General features: G+C 42.4%; 1 protein-coding gene across 3 annotated transcripts in view; it reads right to left on the reverse strand.

Moving 5' to 3' along the window:
* The window catches only part of IWS1 (interacts with SUPT6H, CTD assembly factor 1), a 278,708-nt gene that overhangs the window by 193,558 nt on the left and 72,181 nt on the right, over window positions 1-12,969 (reverse strand). For all 3 annotated transcript variants that reach the window (XR_004540561.1, XM_033957615.1, XM_033957616.1), the window contains exon 3: window positions 9,398-11,552. Coding sequence is in view for 2 of the 3 variants with exons in the window: in XM_033957615.1 (XP_033813506.1) it covers window positions 9,398-11,552 (2,155 nt within the window). In the remaining variant the exon portion in view is untranslated. The remainder of the gene's footprint in view (window positions 1-9,397; window positions 11,553-12,969) is intronic.

Here is a 12,969-nt window from a genome sequence, read left to right on the forward strand (position 1 = left end):
TCTTTACTCCTTATGCAACCCATAACCCATGCTACCCACTAATGCTGCCCGATTCACATCATTTCAAAACTCAAAACAAATCGGCTTCCTGATTTGGCTGACCCTCCCCCCTCGCCTCCTAAAGCAGGAGCGGCAACGCTGCTCTTGCTGGCTGGCAACTGCCGCATCAGCTTTAGAGGGCGAGGGTCAGTCGGGAAGTGCTGCTGTCCGGCTTCCTCCCCCTTGCGTCCGGATTCCCCCCTGGCCTCCTAGCACCATTTACCTTTGAAGACCACCCTGCAAACAAGACAGCAGTTATAGCGTCTTTCCAAACTGCTTCGGAGCGGTCCCGCCCCTCCTCTGAGTTACAATAATCCAGCTTTGAAATGATTAATGAATGTATTAAAATGTTAAGGGCCTCGAGTTTAAGACTTTTGTTAAGCATCTAATGAGACGTAATTTATAAAAACAATTTTTAACCACTGAACTAATCTGGTCATGATAGGTAAGTTCCTGATCTAATGTTACTCCCAATATTTTTGTTGTGGTTACTTTTTGAAGAGGGGTATTGTCTAAGACAGTGATTCCCAACCCTGTCCTGAAGGACCACCAGGCCAATCGGGTTTTCAGGCTAGCCCTAATGAATATGCATGAGAGAGATTTGCATATGATGGAAGTGATAGGCATGCAAATTTGCTTTATGAATATTCATTAGGGCTAGCCTGAAAACCCAATTGGCCTGGTGTTCCTCCAGGACAGGGTTGGGAACCACTGGTCTAAGAGAATCTGTGATGAAAGTGTAAGATCATTTTTCCATGGGAAAAACATTACTGAAGATTTGGTTGCGTTCAATGCCAACATATTATCCTTTAGCCATTGGCTTATTTGTTTTAGTTTGTTGTTTATGGTTGTTATCTCATTGAGATCTTCTGTATTTAAGGGATACAGGAGCTGAATATCATCTGCATATGCATAGGAGAATCCTATAGATTGACTGAGGGTTAAAAGAGGTGATAGAAAGATATTAAATAGAAGTGGGGGAGAGACTTGAACCTTGGGGAATCCCGTAAGAACTGGTGAACCTATTAGATGATGAGCTATTAAAAATAACTTTAGCTGATCGATTTTGAAAGTATGATTTGAACCAGTTTAGTACTTGGTCAGAGATTCCAACTGAGGATAGTCTTTTAATGAGTAAATGATGGTCTATGGTGTCAAATGCCACGGATAAGTCAAGTGAAACCAAAAGAACAGATTTGTGACGATCTAAGTGATATTGAATATTGGTTGTAAGTACCATCATAGAGTGTTCAGTTGAATGGTTTGATCTAAAACCTGTCTGGTTAGGATGTAGTGTGTGAGTTTTTTCTATAAAGTTGGTTATATGGTTAAAAACAACTTTTTCTATTATTTTTGCAAGAAAAGGAAGATTAGCTATAGGTCGCTAGTTTGATTCGGTTGCTAATGAATCTTTTGCATTTTTTATGTTTGGTCGAATGGTTGCCACTTTCCATTCTTTCGGCAAAATTCCTGTTAAGCTGGTTTCTATCATTTTCTGAATGAAAGGACCAAAATAAGAAAAATGATGTTTTAGAAAAGATGGAGAAATTAAATTGATGTCTGAGCCCTTTGTATTGATGCTTTGAAGAAATATTTTGAGATCATCTAAAATTTGGTATATTAAAATTAGCACATTTAGAAATGGGTATTATTTGAATTTGTTCTTCATCTGTGTTAGAATTAGTTTTAGAGTTGATGCATTCTCTAATTTTATTTATTTTATTTACAAAGTAATCAGCAAGATTTTGGGCGCTAGGTTTGATTTCTAAGGATGAATCCTCAATACTTTTTGGAACTGTGAGATTTTTTAATATTGTAAAGAGGGCAGATGAGTTTTTAGCACCGGTTATTTTATTGAAGTAATACGTTTTTTTAGCTAAGTTTATTTTATTTTTATAGTATTGCATTTGCTCTTTATATTTGTCTAAATTATCTCTCGATTTAGTTTGTCTCCATTTCCGTTCTAAGGACCTCAGTTGCTTTTTAATAAATGCAAGTTCTTCTGTGAACCAGGGATTTCTAATTTTCTTTTGCCTGATAGTTTTGCTACGTATTGGGGCAAGTTTTTCTATCAGTTGATTTGTTGCTTTGTGCCAAGATGTAATTTGGTCATTTATTGATAAGATTAAATTCTTCAATTTTTAAATTGAAAGAAGTAGAAACTAGTGGAGATTCAATTTTGTTGTATTCTTGGTAAGTGATTGTTTTTGGGAGAGAAGTGTTTTTGTCTGATTTTAGACAATAGCTTGTGGTGATTAAAAAATGATCTGACCATGGGACAGAAATTATATTAGGTTTTGAGAAAGCTTCTTTTAGAGGCATATAACTGAGGACCGTATCTAATGTGTGTCCAGCAGAATGAGTAGAATCTTTGACTAAGGTTTGACTAGGTTTAAGTTTAAAGCTAATTCTATAAAATCTTCTCTAAAACAATTACCTATATTATCCAAATGAATGTTAAAATCACCAAGTAATACTGTATTGGGTGATGAAGAGTTAAAATCAAATAGTAATGCTTCTCATTGGGGGGGGAATATATAGAAGTATGAAATCAGTCGATGGGAAAGTTTACTTTAAAATGTAAGAATTCAATTAACTTTAACAGATGTTAATTGTTCAGCAGAGTCATGTTTGATCAGTTCTATAGTTTTGACAAATTATCTACTTTCCTTGAAAGGCTAAGTACCTCTTGTGTCGATTCAGTTAACTTGCCATCGAGCCTCTGTAGAACCTGCCAAATGGTCTCCAAAGTTACCACCAGTGGGGACGAAGGCAGCGGCAAACTCGCTGCAAGGCCCAAAGTTGTTTGCTCGATTGTCTTCTCCAAGGGCGCTCCTCCCTCCAGGCTCAGCTCCAGATCGGCGACTTCTGCCTCTAGAGCCCAGGGCTGCCAGGGCAACCCTTGCTGACATCGGACATGGCGGTGCGCTAGACAGCGGAGGGAACAGTGATATCTCATGCCCTAAGAGGCTGGACTCTCCATCGTCCGAACCTACAGGTGGGCCCTCTTCTCCATGTGGCAAGGTTGAAAGCTGGCTCAGGAACTCCTCAAGGGTTTGTTGTTGTGCCGGTGTGGAGGTTCTGAGTTGGGAGGGAACCGACCTCAGAAGTCTCTTCCTTTTAGTGTGCAGCATTGTAGAAGAAGAAAAACGCCGCGAAAACAAATGCAGCGTTAGAAAGCAGACAAGGAATTAGCCGGCTCCACAGGAGAGGTAGGAGAACCAGTCTAGCATGCAGCCATTTTGGATCATCTAGGTCGAATCAGGCCCTGTTTCCTAGCATGATTGTTAAAGGTGCTCCTAATATAAGCCCTACCCCACAAAATAAGCCCTAGTTAAGATCATTCCCCAAAGCCCCTCCCAAATGTCCCAGACAGTCCCAGACTCCATCCCTGATACTAGTGCTGCCCGATTCGCCGGCAGCAGCACTTTCTCTCTCCCCACCCCTCATGTGCAGCATATTTCCTCCCCTCTCACCCATCCCCTTGTGTAGCATCTTTCTATCCCTCCAACCCATCCCCCTGGGCAGCAGAAACCCACTGACCCTCCCACTGTGAGACTGACACACCATACCTCTGAGGCCTCCAAAAATAGTAGCAGCACTCTGAACGGGCTGCTTTGCAACCTTCCCCGCCGGGGCCTTCTCTATGTTGTGTCAATGATAAGCTAATTAGTCATTTTCAGTGGTGCTTAACCAGTGCCTAATGCAAAACTGGCTATTTTGAGGGCACTTCAGGAACAGAGTCAGTACTTGGCCAGTTAATTCCTGATATTCAGTACTTAACCAGCTAATAATGTCACAGCATAACTAGGACCATTTAAAAAAATCTGTTCTCTCTTTATGAATTGCCCCATAGCCAGTTAAGTGCTGAATATTGCATTTAACCAGCTATGATGTAGCTGACTCTATAAATCCAGAAATGCAATGCCAGAGCCCGGACATGGCCCAGCAATGAATTTCTGGGCATAATGCAGTAGAAGTCAGCAAAACAATGAGTGCAGTCAGGTAAATATCAATCCCAGGAAGTACTGTATATTCTTTTCTTCACATGTAACAAGAGGAGACATCCATATTATTACATGTTACAGGTCAATATTTTATACTACACCTCTTCCCCCCCTTAAAAAAACACCAGAAATAAAAGGAAAAAACAAATATTACTGTATTGCTGAACTCAGTCCTCTTCCTACAATTATTAAAATTAAAAATGCACTATTTTTCTTTCTACACAATATCTGTCAATGACCTGAAAAAGTAATGTGAGAAAGAATGGGCCATAGATATTTGAACAAGGCAACAGACTATGCAGACAAGGCTTTTCAAAGTCTGTCTTTGGGGCCCCAGACCTGCTAGGTTTTCAGGGTATGAATATGTATGAAGTAAATCTGCATACACAGTACTTGATCTAAAATTTAACTCACAGATGTATATATCCTGAAAAACCTATTGACTATGAAGGTCAACACAGGTTTGAGAAGCCCCGCTAGAGCAGTGGTTCCCAACCCTGTCCTGGTGGACCCACAGGCCAATCGGGTTTTCTGGCTAGGCCTAATGAATATGCATGAGAGAGATTTGCATATAATGGAAGTGACAGGCATGCAAATCTGCTCCATGCATATTCATTAGGGCTATCCTGAAAACCCGATTGGCCTGGAGGTCATTTATGACAGGGTTGGGAACCACCGCGCTAGAGGCTCATCAGAGAACAAAATATGAGGAAGGACCTAGAGAAGCCTAAAGAATGATCTAAAATTTGACAGCTAAGATTTAATGCCAAGAAATGCAAGGTCATGCATTTGAGCTGCAAAAACCTGAGAGAACGGTACAGTTTAAGGGGGTGAAGAACATTTTTGCATGAAAGAAGAACGGTACTTGGGTGTGATAGTATATGATGATCTTAAAGTGGCAAAACAGGTTGAAAAGGCAACAGTGAGAGCTAGAAGGATACTTGGGTGCACAGGGAGAGAGGTATAGTCAGTAGGAAAAAGGAGATATGAGACCCTGTATAAGACTCTGGCGAGACCTCATTTAGAATATTGTGTACAATTCTGCAGGCCAACCCTTCAAAAAGATAGCCGCGTGAGCGGATTGCTGGGCAGGATGGACCATTGGTCTAACCAAGCAGCAGCAATTCTTATGTTCTTAATACCTAACTGGCTTAAATGAGCACGGGGTGAATCTCTTTCATTTGAAAGGAAGTCCAGAATGAGAGATGAAAGGCTCAGGAGTAATCTAAGGAAATATTTTTTTACAAAAAGGGTGGTAGATGCATGGAATAGTCTCCTGATAGAGGTGGTAAAGACTGTGTCTGAGTTCAAGAAGGCATGGAACTGGCACGTGGAATCTCTTAGGGAGAGATGGAAGATAGTGATATCATGGATGGGCAGACTGGATGGACCATTTGGCCTTTATTTTCCATCATGTTTCTAAAACCCAATCAGAATTTGTATAAAATCTGTATTTTAGATCATATGTTATAAAGATTATACTGTGTCTCAAAATGTGGGAAATATTACCAAAATAGCTGGATGAAATAATCAATAAATAAAGAACTGAGAAACGAAATAGCAGAGACACTTTGCCAAATATGTAACCTCTCCCTAAAAACAGGGGAGATCCCAGAGGACTGGAAAATAGCAAATGTCACGCCCATCTTTAAGAAGGGATCAAGGGGAGACCCGGGAAACTACAGGCCTGTGAGCTTGACCTCGGTTCCAGGGAAGATGATGGAAGCAATGGTTAAGGACACAATCTGCGAACACATAGAAAACAATGGACAACTGAAGGCGAGCCAGCATGGCTTCTGCAAGGGAAGGTCGTGCCTCACGAACTTGCTGTACTTCTTTGAGGGAATAAACAGCCAGATGGATAAGAGGGAATCCATAGACATCATTTACCTTGACTTCCAAAAAGCCTTCAACAAGGTACCTCATGAACGGCTACTTAAAAAGCTGTGGAACCACGGGGTGCAAGGGGATATCTACCGATGGATCAAACACTGGTTGGCAGGCAGGAAACAGAGGGTTGGAGTAAAAGGCCAATACTCAGACTGGCAATGGGTCACGAGCGGAGTTCCACAGGGGTCGGTGCTGGGACCTCTACTGTTCAACATATTTATTAACGATCTGGAGGCAGGGACAAAATGTGAGGTTATCAAATTTGCTGATGACACCAAACTCTGCAGCAGGGTTAGAAACACGGAAGACTGTGAAGACCTGCAAAGGGACCCAACGAGACTGGAAGACTGGGCAAAAAAGTGGCAAATGAGTTTTAACGTAGAGAAATGCAAGGTCATGCATGTAGGGAAAAAGAACCCGATGTTCAGCTACAAAATGGGGGGAACACTGCTAGGGGTGAGTAACCTGGAAAGGGACCTGGGGGTGATGGTCGACACATCACTGAAACCATCGGCGCAATGTGCGACAGCCTCAAAGAAAGCAAACAGAATGCTGGGCATCATCAAAAAGGGTATCACAACCCGGACGAAGGAAGTCATCATGCCGCTGTATCGCGCAATGGTGCGCCCGCACCTGGAGTACTGTGTTCAATACTGGTCGCCGTACCTCAAGAAGGACATGGCGATACTCGAGGAGTATCGTAGAGGGAGTATCGCAGAGGAGGGCGACTAAACCGATAAAAGGTATGGAAAATTTTTCATATGCTGACAGGTTAAAAATGCTGGGACTGTTCTCCCTGGAGAAGAGAAGACTTAGAGGGGACATGATAGAAACCTTCAAAATCCTTAAGGGCATAGAGAAAGTGAATAAGGACAGATTCTTCAAACTGTGGGGAGCCACAAGCACTAGAGGTCACTCGGAGAAATTGAAAGGGGACAGGTTTAGAACAAATGCTAGGAAGTTCTTTTTTACCCAGAGGGTGGTGGACACATGGAACGCGCTTCCGAAGAATGTGATTGGCCAGAACTCTGTACAGGGGTTCAAGGAGGGTTTGGATAGGTTCCTGGAGGATAAGGGGATAGAGGGATACAGATAGAACTTGAGGTAGGTTATAGAAGTGGTCAGAAACCACTTCACAGGTCGCAGACCTGATGGGCCGCCGCGGGAGCGGACTGCTGGGCGAGATGGACCTCGGTCTGACCCAGTGGAGGCAACTTCTTATGTTCTTAAAATCTCAGCTTTATTAATACATTTTCTTTAAAATATTTTTCTTTTTCTTTCATACATTCATAAAGTGCTTCATCAATGTGGTCATTTGTGCGTGAATAACAAACTACAGTGGTTATTCAGAGGACTTCATACTCTTCTTTATCATATTGTCATTCTTTTATCAATGGGCTAAAACGCTCATTTATAGTCTCTCCTTAAATTGAATTTTGTTTATAACCACTGAGTAAAAGTGAACTAGTGCAAAAAGTGCTGTAAAAGTGAACTAGTGCAAAAAGTGCTGTAATTTAAACTCCTTCGGGTTACGTTTACCCCCCAACTCGAGTTTCGAGAATATCTTTGTCAGGAGGGGTACTAGGAGCATAAAAGCAATACAAAAAGTAAATTACTATATGCTTTTAAAACTCACGTAATCAGCTCTAATGCTTATACATATACATCTTAAACTTAAACATTTATTTTATTAAATATTTAATTGTCTCAAATATTCTTTCATACCTGTTAGTCGGCTCTTTCTCTTGGGGAGGATGAGCAATACCAGCGCCTCTCTCTATTCTTATCCCAACTTTATATATGGTATCCAATTACCTATTACCCTAACCGGAATGGCTCCCTCTGGACCGGAAGTAAAACGTTTACAGAGCAGTCCACTCTACTTCCATGTTTAACCCTGTGGCTGTAGATGTTTTCCAGTTAAATATAAAACGTTGTTCCTTGTAATGTAGTAATTTACTTATATTACCCTGATATTCTGTTATGTGTATTAAAACTGTATAACGTAACGAATCCACTTCGTGACATTCCTGTAACCAATGGGCTACCAGGGGGGCGGTTACCCAAGCACAACGGATATTACTGAGATGCTCCGTTATACGGGTCTTTATCATCCGGCTCGTCTGACCGATATACAGTTTATTGCACGGACATCTGAATTACTACATTATAAGGAACAACGTTTTATATTTAACTGGAAAACATCTACAGCCACAGGGTTAAACATGGAAGTAGAGTGGACTGCTCTGTAAACGTTTTACTTCCGGTCCAGAGGGAGTCATTCCGGTTAGGGTAATAGGTAATTGGATACCATATATAAAGTTGGGATAAGAATAGAGAGAGGCGCTGGTATTGCTCATCCTCCCCAAGAGAAAGAGCCGACTAACAGGTATGAAAGAATATTTGAGATAATTAAATATTTAATAAAATAAATGTTTAAGTTTAAGATGTATATGTATAAGCATTAGAGCTGATTACGTGAGTTTTAAAAGCATATAGTAATTTACTTTTTGTATTGCTTTTATGCTCCTAGTACCCCTCCTGACGAAGATATTCTCGAAACTCGAGTTGGGGGGTAAACGTAACCCGAAGGAGTTTAAATTACAGCACTACGGCACTTTTTGCACTAGTTCACTTTTACTCAGTGGTTATAAACAAAATTCAATTTAAGGAGAGACTATAAATGAGCGTTTTAGCCCATTGATAGAAGAATGACAATATGATAAAGAAGAGTATGAAGTCCTCTGAATAACCACTGTAGTTTGTTATTCACGCACAAATGACCACATTGATGAAGCACTTTATGAATGTATGAAAGAAAAAGAAAAATATTTTAAAGAAAATGTATTAATAAAGCTGAGATTATAAAGATTATACTGATCATCTCCTCTTAATTATGTGTTCTTCGTTGGAAATTCTCTTATATGCTTGTATGTCTGCATGCATACCATTTACTGATAATGCGTATACTGGTTTTATATATACATTTTATATATATAATATGCATGATTTGTACAGTTGATTTGTTTTATGTTTTATTCAATATTTGTATATTTTATCTGTTTTAAACTTAATAAAATACTTGAACTTAAAAAAGGCCACCTTCAAATGTGGAAAACCTCTTCATCAAATAAGTAAAAAAAGCAAAAGAGCTTCTTCATTAATATCATTTCAAGTCTAACCAATAGAGGATGTTGGCACTTCAAGAGGCACTCTGCTGTTCTTTCTGTGAACTGTAGCAGATTAGCTCTCATGTCCAAATCTCAGAAATGCCAAGCAAGACCTCAATATGTTTTGATAGGCTCAAGAACAAGGATATGCTAAGCTTAAGCAGCAAAACACCGGGGACTGGGGGGAAAAAAAAACCCCACACACCTCTGATATTTTCAAGGAAAGTTAAAGGCTCCAAATCTCAATCATCAGTACTATCTGCAGAATAAAAATTATCTTTCAACTCTTACCTGGCTTCACCTCTTCATCTTCACTATCAGAAAGGATTGCTGCTTTCCTTTTTACTACTCTCTCTTCATCTTCCTTTTCCTCTTCATCACTGTCTGCAAGTTTCCGTCTCTTTGGCTCTTTGTCTTCATTATCCTCATCATCACTATCAGAACTATGAAACCTCTTTCCCTCATGATTACTATCTATATGAAGTTTTTCAGTCTTTGGTCTCCCTTCTCTTTTTTCCCTGTCAGTATCGTCTTCATCATCATCATCATCTGACTCCATCTTTTGTTTCTGTCTGGGTACATACTCATTGTCCGAGTCACTTGCTTGCCGATTCAGAAGCTCCTCATTCCCAGAGTCCCTTTTATGATGATTCCGAGGACCCTCATCATCAGAATCACTTTCAGGTTGATTTGGAGGTTCCTCATCAGAGTCGCTGTTTTTGTGTTTCTGAGCATTTTCATCTTCTGAATCACTCTTATGTTGTTTTGAAGGAGCCTCATTTTCTGATTCACTTACATGATGATTTGGATGTACCTCATTATCAGAATCACTGTCCTTATGCCTAGGAACACCCTCATTACCGGAATCACTAGTATCATGATCCCGAGGCTCCTCATTTTCTGAATCACTCCCTTGCCGATCTGCTGGCTCCACATTCCTCAAGTTGCTCTTCCGCCGCTTCACGGGCTCCTCATTCTCAGAGTCGCTCGTCTGCCGCTTCACGGGCTCCTCATTCTCAGAGTCACTCGCCCGCCGCTTCATGGGCTCCTCATTATCAGAGTCACTCGCCCGCCGCTTCACGGGCTCCTCATTCTCAGAGTCGCTCGCCCGCCGCTTCACGGGCTCCTCATTCTCAGAGTCGCTCGCCCGCCGCTTCACGGGCTCCTCATTCTCAGAGTCGCTCGCCCGCCGCTTCACGGGCTCCTCATTCTCAGAGTCGCTCACTCGCCGCTTCACGGGCTCCTCATTCTCAGAGTCGCTCGCCCGCCGCTTCACGGGCTCCTCATTCTCAGAGTCGCTCGCCCGCCGCTTCACGGGCTCCTCATTCTCAGAGTCGCTCGCTCGCCGCTTCACGGGCTCCTCATTCTCAGAGTCGCTTGCCCGCCGCTTCACTATCTCCTCATTCTCCGACTCACTCACCCGCCGCTTCATGGGCTCTTCATTCTCCGAGTCGCTCACCTGTCGATTCACGGGCTCCTCATAATCCGAGTCGCTCGCCCGCCGGTCAACAGGCTCCTCATTCTCAGAGTCGCTCGCCCGCCGGTCAAAAGGCTCCTCATTCTCAGAGTCACTCGCCCGCCGGTTCACAGGCTCCTCATTCTCAGAGTCGCTCACTCGCCGATTCACGGGCTCCTCATTCTCAGAGTCGCTCGCCCGCCGGTTCACGGGCTCCTCATTCTCAGAGTCGCTCGCCCGCCGGTTCACGGGCTCCTCATTCTCAGAATCGCTCGCTCGCCGGTTTGCAGGCTCCTCATTCTCAGAATCGCTCGCCCGCCGGTTTGCAGGCTCCTCATTTTCCGAGTCGCTCACCCGCCGGTTCACAGGCTCCTCATTTTCCGAGTCGCTCGCCCGCCGGTTCACAAGCTCCTCATTTTCCGAGTCGCTCCCCCGCCGGTTCACAGGCTCCTCATTTTCCGAGTCGCTCCCCCGCCGGTTCACAGGCTCCTCATTTTCCGAGTCGCTCCCTCGCTGGTTCACAGGCTCCTCATTTTCTGAGTCGCTCCCCTGCTGGTTCACAGGCTCCTCATTTTCCGAGTCACTTTCCCGCCGGTTCACGGGCTCATTTTCCGAGTCGCTTGCCTGCCGGTTCAAGGGCTCCTCATTTTCTGAGTCTCTTCTTACATGATGTTTTTGAGGCTCATCATTTTCTGAATCACTAGCATTATAATTTTGAGGTTCGTCAATTTCTGAGTCACTAGCAATGTGATTTTGAGGTTCCTCATTTTCAGAGTTACTATCATTATGATTTTGGGGATCTTCATTGTCAGAATCACTGTCCCTGTGCCTTGACAGGTCATGTTCTAAATCACTAGAAATCTGATTTTGAGGTTCATCATTTTCAGAATCGCTAGCATTTCTGTTCAGAGGTTCTTCATTTTCAGAATCTGTCACATTACTTCTTTTTTCTTCCAGCTGGTTCTCATATTCGCCATCACTGTGTTCGGTCTGCAAAACAAATCCATTTAAGTTAACAAAAATCAAACATATCAGCCATCCTCAGCAAGAAATATATTGATGAGGATATTAAAAATGCCCTTAATCTGTAAACAAAAACAATTCTATTCTCATGACTAAGAGAAACTGCTCCAACATCCCGCACAAAACCAAAGTGCAAGGGTAGAGTCAGATCAACTACGCTAAATCATACAAGTTATTCCAAAACACATAGTTAGCAAAATAATTTAAAATGTCAACATTTGCATGTACAGCAATCATTAACCTTTTCCTTTCGTAATAAATTTTACGTTATGCTGGTTCCAATCGGAATTATTTTAGCAAAGTTTTGTATTATTCACCGTTATCATTTACAGCTATTGTAAACATAATGAAAATAAGTCATAAGTCTGTAAATTCAAATATTTTGTGTTCCTGGCTCTTTATTAGTATGGGACATAAGATGGCAATGACATTTTTGGAATGTTCTGTCATCCGGGACACACGACAGGAAAAGGTTAAGAGGTTCTTTTACTAAAATGCGCTAACCAATTTAGCGCGCCTTAGAAAAATGACTCCTAAATTTCAAAAGTTGATTTTTTTCCTGTTATTGTAAAACCTCAGGGGCATACAGAGGCATGTAGTAGGCCTAATCAATTCTGATTCTTGCGATGATCACAGAAGTCATGTTGATAACTTGGACATTGATTATATGAAATCTTAAAATTAAGTGTAAATACTTTAAATTAAGTCCTGACCTGGACAGAAAACCAATGAAATTTATATAAATATGGTGTAGCACAGTGGTCCCCAACCCTGTCCTGGAGGACCATCAGGCCAATCAGGTTTTCAGGCGATCCCTAATAAATATGCATGAGAGAGATTTGCATATAATGGAAGTGACCGGCATGCAAATGTGCTCCATGCATATTCATTAGGGCTATCCAGAAAACTCGATTAGCCTGGTGGTCCTCCAGGACAGGGGGGTTGGGGACCACTAGTGTAGCATGATCACATCTCCTGTCTCCTACAGACATAGGGCCAGGTTCACTAACCTGCCCGATTGGGTCTGATCCAGGCAGGCCTGACGAATTCAGCAAACTTCAACATGCAGATGAGGGTGATTGGAGGAACACCCCATCTGCTGGCACAGATCGCTCTTAGCGATCCCTGCGCATGCGCACACCACTTTTTTTTCTCCCTTTTTAAAAACTTTCTTTTACAGTCCGTGGTTTTAACCAGCTTAAAGCCTGCGGGTTAAAACCACGGGCTTACACTGCGGAGAAGGGTGGGAGAGTTGGGGCAGGCAGGCGGTCAGGGCAGCTACAGTCGGGGCAGGCAGGCAGATTGGGGCAGGCAGGCGATCAGGGTAGCTGATCAGGGCAGCTACAGTCTGGGCAAGCAGATCGGGGCAGGCAGGTAATCAGGG

The sequence above is a fragment of the Geotrypetes seraphini genome, chromosome 9 (genome assembly GCF_902459505.1).
Source record: "Geotrypetes seraphini chromosome 9, aGeoSer1.1, whole genome shotgun sequence".
In the NCBI taxonomy this organism is placed as follows: Eukaryota; Metazoa; Chordata; class Amphibia; order Gymnophiona; family Dermophiidae; genus Geotrypetes; species Geotrypetes seraphini.